Raw genomic sequence first — 17,053 nt, 5'->3', positions numbered from 1 at the left:
GCTGAACATAAGCTGTAGCCCAGCTTTTTAATCTTTTCCTATCCCCAAGTGCTTTAAAGAATAACCTCACTGCTAAATACTAATTTTGTTTGTTTGTTTCTTTGTTTTGTGCTGTGATAACGTAAGGATGATGATCGTGGCAGCAGCATTAGGCTGAAAGAACACAGAACTAAAAGCCCAGCGTTTTTGGTTTATTCTGGCGAAGGATTCACAGAACAGCATGCTGACTAGTATGCCCTGACAGCAGGTGATGGAAGTTTGGCTGCAAGAAGGCAAAAACCTCGCTCACAGCAGTATCTTGTCATTGGTTCCAGGGTAGTGAACCAATTAGCTTTTTATCCACCTCTTTGCATATAGCTGTGGAAAGCGTTATTGTCTTCTGATTATAGGGAAAACCCTTTTTAATCCATGATTTTGAAAACCTCCTTAATCCAACCTCTGGTGTAAACAATGACTTATTCACAGAGGACGCTGCAAATATACATAATGTGCTACACAAAATAGCAGTAAACAAGTGGTGGCTAAGATCACAATATTTTATATGAAACTGTCGTGTATTTCCCTTTCCATGTGGGTGCTTTAAAATAGTTATTGCATTTAAAAAGCAAATGGATTAAAGCACATTTTTGTCAAAGCCCTGAACTCTTTTCTTGAAGCAGAACTGGGATCTAACACAGTAAACCTGAGTTTTTGTCTGCAGGATGGTTTCTCCCTTTGTGAGTTAAAGGTGTCTCAGACTAGCTTAGAAATGGCAGGGGGTTTTAAAACTGGGGTTCTGACAGAGGAGCTACAACTGCCGTTATCTGGCAGCACAGTATTCTACAATATCCTGCACATCTGTCCCGTTTGGCAATCGTTAGCATAATGCTTGCTGTTTAATTAGGCTTTTTATCTTTGCATTTGTCTGAGAACATCTGAAGCCTTCCATGTTGCCTGTCACTAATTAGTTGACTAATTAAATAGTTAGTGCTTACTTGCTGATCACAGAGCTAATATGTAATGAAAGGTTTAGTGATCTTCATTGTTTTATGCTATCTATCTTTGCCACATGAATTGATATACGTGTGCTTCCTTTTGACTGCCTTTTCTTTCATACCAAGGCAAATCCAGAACAATGTTGTAGTCGACCATGTGTTCAGTGTCACCGGGCCTGCATCCTTCAGGCGTTGTTGCCTTCCATCATTTCTGGTGAACAGAGCTCAAGTTGTGACAGAGATAAATAAGATAGGTCATATCTCGCCTTGTTGCGCAGCCGGATCACAATGAACGCTGTCAGTGACTGATACCAGACATGAACTGGGGGAGAGGATATGGGTCAAGATCAGCTGTCCTAGCAGCCATTTGACATGCCTCTGCCAAAATCTGGTACTCAGTTAGCACCCGTATGCTGTTATTTTATAGTTCTAGTCTGGCCTTAGAGACTGTTTTCAGTTTTTGATAAGATTATTCCAGCTTTAAGTACTTGCCCTTTAAACATATGCAAACACGGGTCTGACGCCAAACTATTCTTTCAGGCTTTAATTCTAAGCACTTGTAGTTTTTCTTTTGTTCCTATTTAGATGTGAATACTTGTAACTTTTTTCACGTTAAAGCTGATCATGGAAATAGTAGTTTTCTCACAGAAGTGGAAATAAGTCACGAGAATTTTTATAGATCTGTATTTTGTATCTGTCGTCCCTCCCCGGTGACCGAGCAGGACGTCATGTGGCTGCTGCAGCAGCTCTGCACGGGGCTGTAACCTGGCTACCGCAGCATCTGGTAGCTCTCCGATCAGTGCAGTGCAAAGCAAATAAAGCAGCATTCCGAGTGCAAACACTGCGTTCAGGTTTTCCAGTTCTCTGCTGTAAAGCGATGGAGGAGAAGTCCTTTCTCTTCTGTTCATGTTTGTTTTTCTTTGTTTGACGGTAGTTTCACAGAGCGGCTGCGGAGGTGTAACTACTGAGTTCTTCAGAGCAGTCTGTAAACTACCTGTGGGTTGATTTTGAAGCGCAGAAAGACTGTTCAGACTACTGCAGTGGAGAAAAAATGAGTTAGCTGGTTAAGTTGTGATCCTTCCCTCTAGCGATTAGCGTAGATGTGATTCCTGCTCGTGTGTATGTATGTACGGGGGCAGGGCAGAGCGAGGGCTGTGACAGGTGGTCATCACTACTGAAGATACCTGCTTGTTTTTTCTGAATGCTTGATGAGGTGAAATATTAAGTAAGGTTCCTTTTTTATTACTCTCCAGACGTGGGAAGGAGATGAGTCTGAATGCAGCTGACATTGGAGTTGGGAGTACATAGGGTATAGCAGCGAGCTGGTGCATTTTTGGGGCAGGCGGTGTTACCTGGGTTCCCCAAACTTCCCGTGGAGGTGGGTTTGGTTAGGTGGGGCTCCACAGGGCTGTAGCTCGGTGGCTGCCAGAGCCCATGTTACCGCTGGTGCTGTGGGTGGTAAGACGTGGTGCTGGGTGGTTTGCCTGCCTAGGAGCGCAGTGGCCAGTGGCATCTCCGTGGTAGTGGGGCGTCGTTTTGGGGTGCTGTGGCGTCGTTTTTGGGTGCTGTGAGCCCCGGGGCGAGGGCGGTTTGGGCAGGAGCAGCGGCGTTGCCCTGGTGAAGGGGCCGGGGCTGCCGTGCTGGTGAGCAGCTGCGCTCGCCCCGCTGCCAGGCCTGCTCCGCAGCTGCGGCGTGCAGATGTTCCAGAGCAGGAATTCAGGCCCAACTGGCTCCTCCACCAGCCGTGTCCCTGGCCATCCTGGGCTGCCAGCTTCCTGTCAAGAGGACGTGGCACTGGCGGGGGGCCCCCGAACATAGAGGACGTGGCACTGGCGGGGTGCCTCAGAACATGCAACTTTTATGAGTATCTTCTCTTTCTGCATGGAGCAGAACGTGCGGTCCTTGGGTATAAGCTAGGACAAAAACATTGGTACAAATCTCAAGCTCTTCAAATTCGAGGGAAGTCCCTCTTCTGACACCCATGGGCTTTTCTAGGGTGCCTAGTTTTTCATCTCTGTGAATGTTGTGTTGCGAAATGTGCATCAGATGACATCCCAGAGTCAAAATATTCATCTCCTCTGCAATAATATGGAAATCTGGAGTCTGATAAGTACACAGCCATATTTAAAAAAACAAACAAACAAAAAAACCCTTAGCTTTAACACAGCTGATTGGCCAATAATATGAAAAATGTCCTGTGAACAAGCTGGAATTTGCACTGTGTTATTCACTGATATGTCCACGCAGGAGCAGAGAAAACAGCAAAATCTCAGCCACCCTCTAGTTTTACTGCCCGATATATGGTATTATCTTTATTTGTGAAAATGGTGTCTCTAAACTATGATTCTGAATCTGCCAGGTGATCAGATTTAAACAGCTAGACACTGTAACTACCAAGGCGATCATCAGATATCCCTCATTTTCTGTCTGGGAACATAATTGCCCTGTTTTATACTTTGAACAGGATGAAATGCTAAAACATTTAGGGAATGGGAATTGACATTTTAGTAAGTTCTGTCACATAACAATTCATACTGTAAACACTTTGCCACACCAATTTTACTAAGCTAGATCCTGGAAATACCACAGGTCTTGAGTGAATACTATAGTTTTTGAAAGAGCCTCCTAAGAAATCTGTGGCTGGGTTGTCAGATGAGTCATGGTTTGGCTTGCACTTTGCTACAAGAATTCAGTTTATGCTCATAGTGTTTCTCCATGCAGGATGTCAAAGCAGTTCACAATTGAGCCCAAAGTAAAATTACACAGAAGGAGTAAGTAGGCAAATATGTAAATAAACAAGTACTTCAAACTTGGTGTTGTGTTAGAAGTTTGCTCTTACACACTGTACTCTGGTGCTTGTGTATTGATATGTGCGTTCACAGCCTGCTAGACACCCTGCAAGTACAGGCAAGATGCACAGTTTAAAAGACTTCTAAGGAGAAGGTGTAAGGAGAGGTGGTTAGTGGAGGGAGAAGAGCTGAGTGGTAACGTGGCAAAGGGCAATACGAGTTGAGAAGCTCAGTGTGGAAAAGAATTAGTTTAACAAAGAGGAAAAGACACAAATGAATTACAGTAAAGAGCCACAATCACTGGGAAAGAATGGTGCAAAAAAGAACAGGGAAAGCTGAATTGACATAGATGAGGAAAGCAAAACCAGTTGCTGGGAAATGAGAGATGGCGAGGAGGGATAAGAGCAGTGACAGTGTCAGAAGGGTGGCTGGGTTGTTTCAGAAAGATGAGTTATGATAGAAGAAATTGGAAGAAAAGCATGTTTGGTAACGTGCAGGACAAAATCAAGACTGCTGGGTGATGTAAAGCTACCTGTAAAGCTGATCTTTGGAACACAGTGTCTGATAAAATCTATCGCCAGTAAATGTGGTGGTAAGTTTCTGAAAAAACAGTACTTCAGTAAAAAGCATTGTCCCATCAAAATGTAAGGTTTTTGAAAGGAGAATGCTGCTTTGATATCAGGAGGAAGTAATTGGGATGTGATGAAATATTTTGCTGAAGTGTCATATTAAAAAGTGGCACTTTTGTTTTTAAAGAAACTACATCTTGAATCTTTTTAAAATCAAAATCAAAACCAAACATTTTGGTTTTAACCTCTGTTCTGAACAATTTACAAGAGTGTATTCTGAAATCAAAAAGGATGGTGAATTTCACAAGGGTTGGAATGGAAACAGTCATCTCCTGGGAAGAAAAAGGAGGGAATTCTCCTACTGAAGTAAGCAACTGGCTTATCTATCCCCTGGTGTCAAAAGTGATGGTCAAATTAAATGTGAGCTACTGCCAGTTACGATTCCTTATCTTTTGATTTCAGTTGGTGGTGTTCTTGATACACCAGTTGCTGGCCTTGGGAGGAAGAGTCACCATGGGTGCCGTTTATAGGAAAATACGAGTATGTGGTAACCCCCTTTCTTGACCCTTGCATTGAAAAGTGTCCCAGCAAGACTTTATTGTTATCCCTTCTTTCATTAAGCAAATTCATTCACCATCTTAACACTTTTTCCTAAGGTGGATCCAATGGAGAACTGGGCTTATCTTTGTTTGCTTGTAATTAAAGAGGGATAACTTCTAGATGGACATCTGTTGGTCAGCAGTTAAGCTGAAATCCTGTTCCGAGGTCTGTAATTGATGCAGTTACGTAAGGTTCTTGAGAACAGACACTTTTGGTAATTGTTGGTACAAACAATAAGCCCTTTCTGCTGCTTCTGTTACTGACTCTTACTAAAACCTTAGTAACCAAGTGCTGTGGGATGAGTTGCAGAGCCTTCGTGCTACTGGAATGGCATCAGGTAGCGTCATACAGGGGAACGGGTGCTGTGTTTTCACATGTCTTCATACTTGATTTTTTGTCAATTCTGACTTTTCTGAGTCAAATGTAGCTGCCCAGAGGGTGGGTGGAAGTGGAGAGAAGGGCGAAGGCTTCAACAGCTCTGCCAGTGGGAGCCCTGGGCTTTATCCAAGCCAACAAAAGCAATTTAGTGTACTGATCATATACTAAAACGCACTACTTGTAATGATTACTCAAAGGAAGTCTATAGTGCTAAGTGACATATTTATCCTTTAGTGAACATAGGAATGAGAGGGGGTTTTGGTGGTGCTATTAATATTAGCAACCTTTGTTAAGCTGAGAGTTTCTATTTGTGGTTTTGTGTAGAGTTGGAAAACTTGCTAGAAAACTTTTTCCTTTTGGAGAAGTCTATTCTGCAATTCATATCCCAATTACTTTCTTCTTTAAATGTTTGGGATGCTGATATTTCCTTTAAAAAAAACACCTACTTTAGATAAATTGTTATTAATCTGGGAAAAGGAGAACTACTGCCTGTATCTGCCTTTTATAGCGACACTGGGCACTCTGGGTTTCTGTGCCTTGGACACCAGGTTATATTGCCTGTGAGGACTCTTTTTTTTTAATCATCACCTCTCATTCAGGGCTTCTTCCTTCCCACAAAGATCTTAAGGTTCCTTTTTCAAAGTTTCAATAATGCAAGAATTTATCACGTCTAAGTTTTCAGAATCTAGTGTTGAAAACAGACTTTGTTACCATTTTTAGAACAATCTAGAGCTGCCATTTTTACAAGTGCTCTGCTGCAGCACGTTTGAAGATATGGTATAATTAGGACTTTACTTTTGGATAGATTATAATTCCAGTTATTAAAGTTGTTGCTTAAAGATTATGTGTACAGGAGAATAGTGCTCATAGTTACCAGGTTTGATAGCAAGATAAAGCATTTTCTTCTGTCACCCTTTTTTTAATTTTAGTTTTTATAAATAACTGGATTTTTTTTAAAAAAAAAAAAGCATGCTGCTTCATTTCAAATAAATTGAAATGCTCAGGTTCATGTAGACTACTTCACTGCACTTTTTTTATAACAAAAGTGGTTTGAGTTATTATTTGTGATAATGAGGGGTTTAATGAAAGCAATTAATTAAATAATTTGTTCAGGCACTTTCCACCATCTAAGCCTCGATCATTACGTCGTGCATACAAGAGAGAAAAAAAAAAAAGGTAGCAAGACATCAGGCAAAAAAAAGATCATAAAACCCAGCAAGGAATATTCCAATGGACTCACAAATGCCAGGATGCATCTAAGTAATGTACTAAAACTTTTTTTGTTTGTTCCTTTGATTATGATAACAGTAAACTTGCAATCCCATTTTATTTTGAGGACAAGAGTGTTCAGACTTTTTTTTTTTTTGTAGCTGTCTTCTAAAACAGTGCAATGAAACCCAATACCTTTTACTTATTTCCCTAGATACTCTAATCCCTCCCTGCTTTACCAGTATCTTTGAGCTGTTCTTCCCTTTGTATCCACAGCAACACGAATCCCTGCTGGAATTATTTGCTTCTAAAATGCAGGTGCACTTGTTTTATGTTGCATTAGTTCAGGCTCTTAATTTGAGGACTTTTTCACCAAACAGGAACCTCTGCTTGTACCCTGCTTCATGTTAGGCATTGTGTATATTAGAAGCATGCAAGATGTTCACTCTCTGAACGGGCTGGTTTTCAGTTATTAAGAGCTTTTAAGCAGCAGTAAGGAATCAAAAGTCACAATAAGTAAGCTATCTTTGTTAGCCTCAAAATAATAATGCCACGTAGAGGAACGCGGAGGATGATACAGAGTGTGGTAATGTGTGTAACAGTCACTGGTCAAACCACCCAGACCTGTCACCTCCCTGCAGCCCCGCGTGCCAGTGCCCAACGGTAACGGTGGCTCGGCAGCGTGCCTGCAGTTTCCAGACTTGTATTTAAGTGCCTGTATCTATATTTAAAATCCTAGAGTTAGCCATACAGCTACAGTTCTGACATCAAGTTTTTGTCATACAAGATACTGGGGATTTCATTTACTTAAAGGTTCTGCTAAATTTCACAGATGCCAGCCTATGCTTAAACATTTAACAAAGGTTGATTCTTAGCTGAAGAAGAACTTTACCTCTCTGAAAACATGACTGTTATTTGCCTGAGCATGTGCCTGGAGCTCTGCAGCTCCTCAGACCCAGGAGGGCAGCGTGCCTGTGGTCTGAGCACAGGGCAGTGCCAGGTGCCAGCCCCAGGGCCTCCCTGCTTCTGCCTCCAACATCAGCACGCCTCTCTGATAGCTTTAATCCCATTCTCTGTGCCTTGATTTTTCACACTGTAAAATGGGAATCAAAGATATGACTTGTTCCATCAAAGAATTCTAAGGAGATGCTAATCAACATCTTGATGCCTCCAAGATTAATGAGTGGGAAACATGAATTAATGTTTGGGGCACATGGGAATGCCACAGGAGCGCTGAGGTAGAGGTAAGTCATTAGTTAGTAGATCGTACTGAGTGAAAGGTCTGAACTGAAGCCTCACGCTCAGTGGGGAAGAACTGAACAAACACCATATGACTGTGGAAAGACTGGATGACTGCGTGTGGACTAAACAGAAGTGGAGCATCTGCTGAAGAAAACAGTGTGTGACCAGATCAATAAAGTGCATCATAGTGCAGTCATGCACAAGAGGCACAGTAATGCTGCCTGGAATGGGACCTTCATTCTGCCATTTTTCTCATGTTTGCTTACAACATTTTCATCCTAAACATTGTTAATGTAATTTAAACTTAGTATTACTTTAGCACCTGGATTTGGAGACCGATTGGCGAGAAGCCATACAGCATGTACAGAGATGATTTCAGCTCTAAGCTGAAAGAAACTTCACTCTGTGATGAGGGCAGGCAGGACAGGACGATGTCTAGGACGTTTGTGCACTGCTGCAGCGAGTTTCCCTGTAAGCTGCCTGCAAGCTAAATGCCAAGGAGTCGTACTATTTAGGTGTATAAAGTCACTGTAACTGTTCAGCATGTGCTCCCCGACTGCAGATGGCATCCTGTATGCTTTAAATTTAGCTTCACATACTGGGATAACTCTCATTTACATGAAGACCACTTTGTATCACTCAGCCAGCATAATGTGGTCATAAATGAAGAGCAAATTCTATTTGCACCCACCTCTGCAGAGTGACCTTAATTTAAATGAGAATCAGGCCCATAATCTGTATAAATATATGCCCTCTGTTACATTAAGGTTATTTATTACGTTGCACTCAGCCTGAGTATGCACGGAGATTTACCATAGATAATCCATAATCCAGAATTAAACTATTAATATGCATTTAGAGAGGGGCAGCCATAACCTTGAAATTCCATGGTTTAAGTATGACCTTTAACTTTGTTTGAATATTTTTTTAAACATATGAATAACAAATTAACATTGGTTGATAAAAAACATTCTGATTCCTTTGTACCATTTGCATCAATCCATACTTAACTTACAGAAAGCCTTGAAGATTAGAAGGCTTAATCACTCATAATATTTATTTGTTTTTAAATGTCAGATCACATTTAGTTCAACACGCTGTCAGTCTTGTTCCCCCCTTTACTCTGGTGTTAATGGGACTCTGGTGAAAAGTAGTCTTTTTTTTGTGCCCAAAGGCACATGCATCTCAGCAAAATGGCAAAACCCTTTGTACCTGGCCTGGGTAAAGGGATCACTTTCTGTATCCTGCAGAAGATGGAATTAAAATCTATTCTGTTCCTTTGATATGCCCTTCTGAAGGAAGCAGATGGATTACTGGTAGTTGGGAATTTTTTTTCCCTTTCCTGCAGCTATGAACAGCAAACGTGTGTGACCAAAGCCTCGGTGGTCTTGCAATATCTTGTGTAGTCACGGGAGGCAAGTCCTGCCATAAAGGCTTAGGAATTGGGCTTGTTAGTTACGTGCTAGAGTCTAAATACCTCTGTCAGGCCTGGGACAGTGCTGTGCTGGACGCTGTACAGCTCAAAAGTCCCCGTGCTGGAGCAGGAAGCTAAGCTGAGAACACCACGTATGTCCATACGCTGACATCCACTCGTGTTGGGCTGGTGCTGAGTGGAGCCTCAGCGAAGTTACACTGGTTGAATTGTGGCATTTTGTTTTTCTTTCCACAGTCCAGATCTCAAGTTCAACAATCTGACCTTGATTTCAATTCATGGCCTTCCAGGAAGAGACCTTCTGGGCTTCAAACATAGAAGATTTTTAATTAACAGGTTTGATTTAATCTCTAAACACTTCCATACTTTCAAAGGGAAATGTAACACTTTGTAATTATTTATGAACTTGTCTTAAATTTTAGACAAATACGTAGACACATGTACAACATGCGTTCACCTGTGAAGTGAGTTGAATGTAACCACTACCAGGGAAATATTGCTAATGCAGTAACTCCAGGACAGCAACCCATGGCATTATACCAGGACACTGGTCTCCCCTTTCCAAGACTTTTTTTAGGTTGTTTACATCTATGGGTTAAAGAAAAGTGATGGATGATATTTGCTTGCTTTTTAAATATTACTTAGTTTTTAAATTCCATGAGTTTTTTTCCAAATAATGCTGAACAATAGAAGGTATAAGAAGTAATATTAGCAACGTGACCAGTGATCTACTTAGAGCAGCCATGTGGTGAGATGCAGACCCTGCTGATAGCAGTGGGTGTTCTGCTGAGTACACAGGGGCGAGTTTAGGATTATTGCTGTTGATAAATTTGGAAGAACCGTGCTGCATCCGTTCTGCTGCTTGTGAGCTACTTGTGTGGCAGTCGCTGGGCTGCAGAGGTCTGTCCCCAGTCCCAGCCGAGCGCTGTCCCCTGGGCTGGCAGAGCCACAGCTCGGGTGCCAGGCAGCTGATGGGCAGGATGCAGGAGGTAGCTGTGGGCATGTCCAGTGAGTGGCCAGAGATTTCTTGTTTGCAGATAAGTAAAACACCTTCCATTTAGTAAGATAAAATCTGACCTCATTAAAATTCATAGCACATAATTCTCATTGAAATGTAGTATGTTTGTTTTGATTTGATTTGTTTTTTATTTTTTATTTTGGAATAGTGACTAGGAATCTTCTCTGTAGACAGGAACATGGTTGTTCTGGACATTGAGAACATAGAATTGACATGAATGAGTTATTTTGACTATTGGGAGAACGAACTTTGTATGATTTATTCAGATTTGGCATGTGACTCTTTGGAACCTGCATTGTTTTTTACCAGATCTTTTAATCAGTAAAAAGCAATGGACTGAAGGTCCAGCTCCTTAAATGACAAAACTACTCCATGACTGCTTGCTGAACCTTAAACATGAAATCTCTATTAAGCCATGAAAATGGTGTGATGTGAACCTCTTTAAAACCACCTTTATTTCGTTTGGAATTTTGCCTTGCCAAGGAATTTTTTTTATAAGTAGTTACCCGAATTAATTTTTTAAATTGTAGAAAGGGCTGTGCTTAAGTACAAATCTAGTAAATGAAAGGATTATGTGCTCACGAAAATGCATGTACTCTTTTTTCCTAAGTATACTGTAAAAAAGAGTTGTAATAACAAAACATCCTATCTGACGGAAAGTTGCACTTCATAGCTGCCTGACCAGAATTAGCTGTTAAAATTTGAAAGCAGATTAAGAGTGAAAATGGAACTCTGCAGGGTATGATTTTTGAAAGCATCCCTGTGATTTTGGAGTGTCAGTCTCCTGGGAGCTGTGCACCTCAATTATAAAGGTGCTTTTGAAAACCCTCATCTGTCCTTGATGTCCATTTTATTTATAGATTTCTGTACGATTACAGTTTAGAATTGTCAGTGGTTTTCTTCCCTTATTTATTTGCCTCTGGTATTTGTGAACAAAGGAGATGCAGAGCACCTCAGAAAGCCTTGTCATTCAGCTCTAAAATTCTTCAGGTCATGAAAGCAACTTTATTTGCCTCTGTGGCATCCTGTATGACAATTCTGGGAACTCTGTAACCACAATTAATTTTGTAGCATTGTTATTGTGGTTTGAGTACTGCGAGAACCTAATTTAAGAGAATTTTGCCTGGTTTAAGTTTTCAGTATCAGGGAGGTATTGAATGGAGTCTAGCTGGATTTTCAGACTGGCCAGCAGTGGACTGTGTGTTCTCCTAATGGGCAAGACTCAGTGGCACTCAAAAGTCATAATGGACCTCGAGGAAAATGTTCTCTCTGGTCCTCCATGCGTTGTGCAGTGATATGTCTATTGTACATCTGTCTGGAAGTATTTTATCTTCAGGAATATTTGTCTTTCCAGAAGTCTATTAAGCATAGAGGGTAGTACAAATCCAGTAATAAATAAGTATCCTGTTATTTGCTTAGTGGGGCAAGGTGGGGACATACTCTGAGTCATAAAAGACATTTGGAAATAATTTTCACTTTCATTACTGATGTATTAAAAGAGGTTTTGCTCTATTCTTAATTTGCTTCAAATTTGGCGTTTTAAATAGCAGCTTCCAGATCTTTGATACTTCCACCCACATAGGGTTATACAGCATATTTTAAATCGAAAACAGGCGTCAGTGCTGGATGGCAGAAATTTAAGACCACACGGTGCCTTCGTTGCATGTGTGTCTCAACGTAGGTGGTGCTGGTGAAGCTGAGTACCAAATGAAGCAGAAGCAGAAAAAGAACAAGGGAGTCTTGTATAAGAAAAAGAATTAGACTGTACCTTTCTTTGCAGGTACAAATTCTCTTCCTCTCATCAGCTTGCAAAGCAAAAGCTGAGTAAACCATGTATTTCGGACTTTGTTTTTAAATGATGTGGTTGTATGGCCCAGTGCCGGGAGGGGTTGTTTGGTTTTAGCAGAAAGTTGTCAATTTGCAACTGAGTATTTCATAATAACTAATCTTGTACTATAGACTGCCACAAACTCACAGCGAGGGAACAGGCTTGAACCACTGGGGGACTTTGGCTAACCCACCAGATGTCTAATTAATGCCTGCTGTCAGCTGCCGAAATGTCACTTACAGATATTCTTTCTTCACAGCCACTGTTTTAATGATGAAGATTATGCACAGATGTCACTTTGTTCCTGGGTTAACGTTGTGGTTGGTAAAATGACTGGCATAAACCGCGCTGCCAAATACGTAGTGGTTTCCAAGGAGAAGAAGGTGCCATACGACCACCTTGTCCTCTGCACGGGGCAGAGGTACCAGGTGAGGCCGTGTGCGGAGTGCCAAACACAGCAACGTGTGCCCTTTTCCCAGCGAGCAGCGTTTCTGTGACTAGCAAAGCAGCAGAGTACTCCTAGCAAGTGTATAACCAGGAAGTTTGCAGCCCTTCCATGTAGCAGGTTGTGCTGGTTCGGCGTGGCTGCAGAATCTGGGTGAGATGAGAGGTTTTACACAATTTTCTGCCAGCAGCGTCACTGCTTAGTATCGGATATTAAGCAAAGCTGCCAGTGTTTTTGCCACCATGACCATTAAACCTCCTGAAGAGCAGGCCCAACTGACATGTGGCCCAGGCCACAGGAGACTTAACTCCAGCTGGTCTAGCACCATTTGACCTAGTTTTGGCAATGGAGAGAATTCCTTATCAAATTAATTACTCCTCTCCCGTGAGGACCATGCCTAGGCACACACGTGGTGCGGCATGTTATTGTAGCACATGGTGAAGTGTCCAGTGAGACTGAAGCAGACCCTGAGCTCGTGTGAAATGTGAAATCAGGTTCATCTCCAGCCCTGCATCATCGCATGGCCTTCAATTTCTGTGAGGTGACTGGACACCTTTGTGTAGCCCTGTGGCCTGCCCTGATTCCACCTTCCTGCCTGGTTTTGGGTAGGGATCATGAGCAAGGTGTTTTGCCTTTAAAATCAGGATCAAACTGAGCATGTGTCTACAGGTTTTTACAGTGGTGTTCACCACAACTGACAAATGCGACAGCGGGGTGGGTGGAGCCCCACAGTGAAATATGGGTGGCACACACGTGGCAGAGATGGGGAGCAAGAAAGCCCCAGTTTTTCCATAATCGCTTTTCCGAGTAGAGCCCTGCTTCAAACAACAACCCATGTACCCTGCTCAACAGGAATGAAACAAAAGCTGAAGTGTGGTCTGAATGACTTTTAAGTGCTCCTAGAAAACGAAGCCTGGAGGTAGCCCTGACTTACAAAATAAGTTATGGGAAGTAATTACACTGGAGGAGAAAGATAAAACAAGCAAGAGAAAACTTGAGTTTTATCTGCCTTTCAGAAGAAAACCTAATGTCATCAGTTCTCACTTTTAAGCTCTACAAAAAGTAATAATTTTTATCATCTGGTTTCTGTGTTATTACACAGAGCTGTAGTCCATCCTTTTTGTAAGTTGTCCCTTGTTTGGTAAGCAGTCAAATTAATGCCTAGCAAAACATTATTCATTATGATTAAGAGGATTTACTTGTTGGGTAAATAAGATCTTTTGATGTCATGCCTGTGTTTATATGACCGAATAATGTTTCAGTTGACCCAGTTGGCAGTGAGAACATTGTTCAGGATATTAATCACTAGTGCTGTAGAAGTCATAGATGAGATTCCATCTTTTTGCTCTGTATAATTCAGATGGAATTTGTTGCTGTAAAGCAGCATTACAGAATTAACACTTTACTGAATTCTGGCATTTTAACCGCCAAGCAGGTTTGGGTCCCTTCCTCTGGAATAAAATCTGTCTTGCTTGAGAAGATTGATTTTTGCTGACCAAAGCTGGAGGCAGTCTTGCTGCACAAAGAATTTTCAGGAGACGGTTGATCCAATAACTGAAGAGATCCTTCAACAGTACATTTTGGCATTTCTGCTTTTTGCTGTCAAGTCATTTTCATTTGCATTTTGGCTGTACTGTTATTCACTTGTTCTGGCACTGCCGTGAGAAACGGTTGCCTCATCCCCCAGAAAAACATGGGATGCATCCATGTGTGTACCTGTGTGTGTACCCACACTAGCACAAATCCATTGTCTCTGTGGCTGCTCCTGTGTTTGCTACTGCTGAACGTTTGGATGAGGGAGGTTAGCTGCCCTTAGGGGGTCACATGGCTCATGCCATTGGTTTTGAACATCTTTCTGAACAGTTTTCCAAGATATATGCCATATGTTCATTGATTGATTCGTGTCTTCCAGGTAGCAGCCCCCACTGGAGCAGATATCAGCAAACTCCCAACTAACAGAGACGTCATGAGTAAGTGGCCACAGAGATACACAGGGAAGGTCCCTTCCAATCATTTTACTCTCAATGACGACCAGGACTGCCTGAAGGCAGAGCGCTGGCTGAAAGAAAATGCTCTCAGCTCGGAAGGTAAGGGGTTTCAGTTAACACCTGCACTCTTACAGAAATGTTCTCTAGGCTTATTGTTTCCTTAATTCCATGGTATAATTAGTGCCTGATTAATTCTAACAAAGTCTTTCATCTGCTGCGCTTTGTTTTCCAGATTAATTTACAATTTGTTGTCATTTTTGATACCCGGCATATTTAGCTAGGAAGGAAAGGCTTGAGAAAGATTAATTATCTATAATTATTATATAAACCAAAATGAGTCCCAAATGCAAATCTGGCTGAAGTCATTAATTAGCCTATTAAATAATAATTTAATCAGTGGTTGTGTTTTCCTGTTATATAGAAAAATATCTAGATTTAAGGTGTGACACAAAGAAAACAGATCTAAATTAGGAAGTGTTTTTTTTTCCATATCTGTCATAATTGTATTTGGTTTCATCAGTTACAGATATTCACACAGAACTGCAGGCTCCCAGTATTTTCTTTTTAACCCTTAAAATCGCACAGTGGTGCCGATGTCCACCATACCTGTATGTCATCAGCCTGCTCGTGTGTGCCTTGTTTGTGGATTTATTAGTTCATTCACTGAATGCACGTGCTATTGAAAGTATGTGGAGCCATCCAGGCTTCTGAGTTAAACTACAGAAAAAGGCCAAACAGTAAACGAATTTGTTTAAGGTCAGTTCTGTGTGCTTGATCTGAGTTAGGAAAGCTGTCTTTGTGGAAAGTCCCTGTCAACTGGGTGCAACAACAGGATGTTCCTAAAGATGTAGCTTATCCAGCTCATTTGTGGAGAATATAGTGAAAACTGGTAGTTCTTTGGTGTGGGCTACAAGTTTCATGTCTTGCTTGGCATACCTTTAGGGGAGGTTCTCAAGACACAAGAAGCTTCTTTGTTATTCTCCAAGTCATGTTGTGATCAGGACAGGAGACGACCAGCATGATAGTGTTTCTGCTCACATTTTCCTCAAAGAGCTTCCTGGCCTCAGGCATGTAAACGGAGCCTCCTCAGCAGCCTCCCCGCCTGCTTTCCAGCTGATGCCCACCCCTGCCCACACAGCTTCACCTGGCAGCCAGCTGCTAGGCACAGCTGCATTTGCACAAGCAGCTGCTGTTATTAGATTCCCCTGTTTGCTGCTGCTAGTCTTTCATGTAAATCCCTGAGTGCCAAGTCCTGGAATGTCCTCTGGTACCCCTGTGCAGAAACACTGCCCAGGAGGACCCCTCTGAGCCTTACAGTGCCCCATCTGCTTTGGGGTGAATGCACCTTTATTAATACTAAATTAATGTTATATTAATCGGAATATCATTCTTGCTGCTGACTTCTGTTGGAGTGTAAAGCTGGATATCTTAACTAGGCACTCTCCTGTCATCAGTTATAAGCTAAATCCCCGGTTCCCGATGAGGCTCTTTGCAGACCTGGTCTGTGGGATCAGTGGTGCCTTCCCCTTTCTCCTCAGCCTGCCTCTGGCTCCAGTTTCCTTCCGTTGTTGCAATTCCAGTTCCTATTCTCTGCCACTGCAGATGTCAGCTATTGAGAGTGCCTAGCTGGAGAAGTCTTTCTCCACCCATCTCTGTTTCTGTCCTTTCTCATCCTGCTTTTCTTCCCCATCTATATGTCTTAAGAAAGTTGTTCTTTCAGACTCTTATCATAGCTGCTCCCAAGATTCCCACTCTTTCTGAAAATGAGTCCACTTTTCAGCTCCTGGCGTGTTCTGGAGACCAGTGATGGGCTCCCAGAATTGCAGAGGCAAGGCTCATCAAAACGGTACTGTTTGCCAAATTCCTACTAACCTGCTCTAAACATGTTAGAACTCAAAACCTTAAATAGGGTTTGCTTCTGTTTAAAGAAAATAAATTTGCTGGTAAAACTGTATCTTCTGGTTATTGTGGCTACATTGAAACAGACATTTCATCCTCCTGTTCACAGTAAGTAATTCTTCTCAGCATAACTTGGTCCCTTCTCCACACCACTTCCTCCTGTTTGTGCTCCTGCTATGGAGAGGCTGGCTGCAGTTATCAGAAGCGGTCTGGAGCCTGCCCTGCCGGGCCCCATTCTCCTGCCTGGCTGCTGGGGGAGCCCCCCGCCAGGGTCCCAGGTAGCCAGCTCGGGCAGGGAGCAGCTCCCACGGGTGGCACCCGGCACAGCGGGTGCACGGAGCTACCTGGCTGGGGCAGAAGAGCCCTGCAGGAGGGAGGGCAAACGCGCCTGCAAGACCACCTGTAGTTCTGGAGGTTTTTTAAAGGAAAGTCTTAATCACTGAGCTTCACAATGTGAGTCTTATTAGCCTAATTGGATGAAATCTTGGTTTGGTGGCACTGATTTTGAGAGCAGCTTTTAATTAAGGGTTCAGGTAGGGTTTTTAATTGCTTTTCCTCCCTCTGTGAGCACTGGGTACCACTTCATTCTGGATAAGTCAGCGGATGCTTTTGGGGGGGTGGGAAGTGGAGTGGGATCGGTGCAGTCGCGCGTGCCGGTGGGCGGCGACCGTGCCACCCGGGG

The 17,053-nt window shown here is 42.4% G+C and overlaps 1 protein-coding gene across 1 annotated transcript in view; it reads left to right on the top strand.

Annotated features, from left to right (window-relative positions):
- Positions 1 to 14,571, top strand: part of CFAP61 (cilia and flagella associated protein 61) — a gene marked incomplete at its 3' end in the record, with an annotated part of 57,907 nt that extends 43,336 nt beyond the window's left edge. The window contains 3 exon segments of the mRNA XM_008937387.1: positions 9,431 to 9,529; positions 12,299 to 12,467; positions 14,397 to 14,571. Of these exon segments, the coding sequence (XP_008935635.1) occupies positions 9,431 to 9,529; positions 12,299 to 12,467; positions 14,397 to 14,571 (443 nt within the window).
- Between the last annotated feature and the right edge of the window lie 2,482 nt (positions 14,572 to 17,053).

The sequence above is a fragment of the Merops nubicus genome, unplaced genomic scaffold (assembly GCF_000691845.1).
Source record: "Merops nubicus isolate BGI_N331 unplaced genomic scaffold, ASM69184v1 scaffold7523, whole genome shotgun sequence".
NCBI lineage: Eukaryota > Metazoa > Chordata > Aves > Coraciiformes > Meropidae > Merops > Merops nubicus.
The sequence above is the reverse complement of the archived record's forward strand: the minus strand, read 5'-3'. Positions and strand labels throughout refer to the sequence as shown.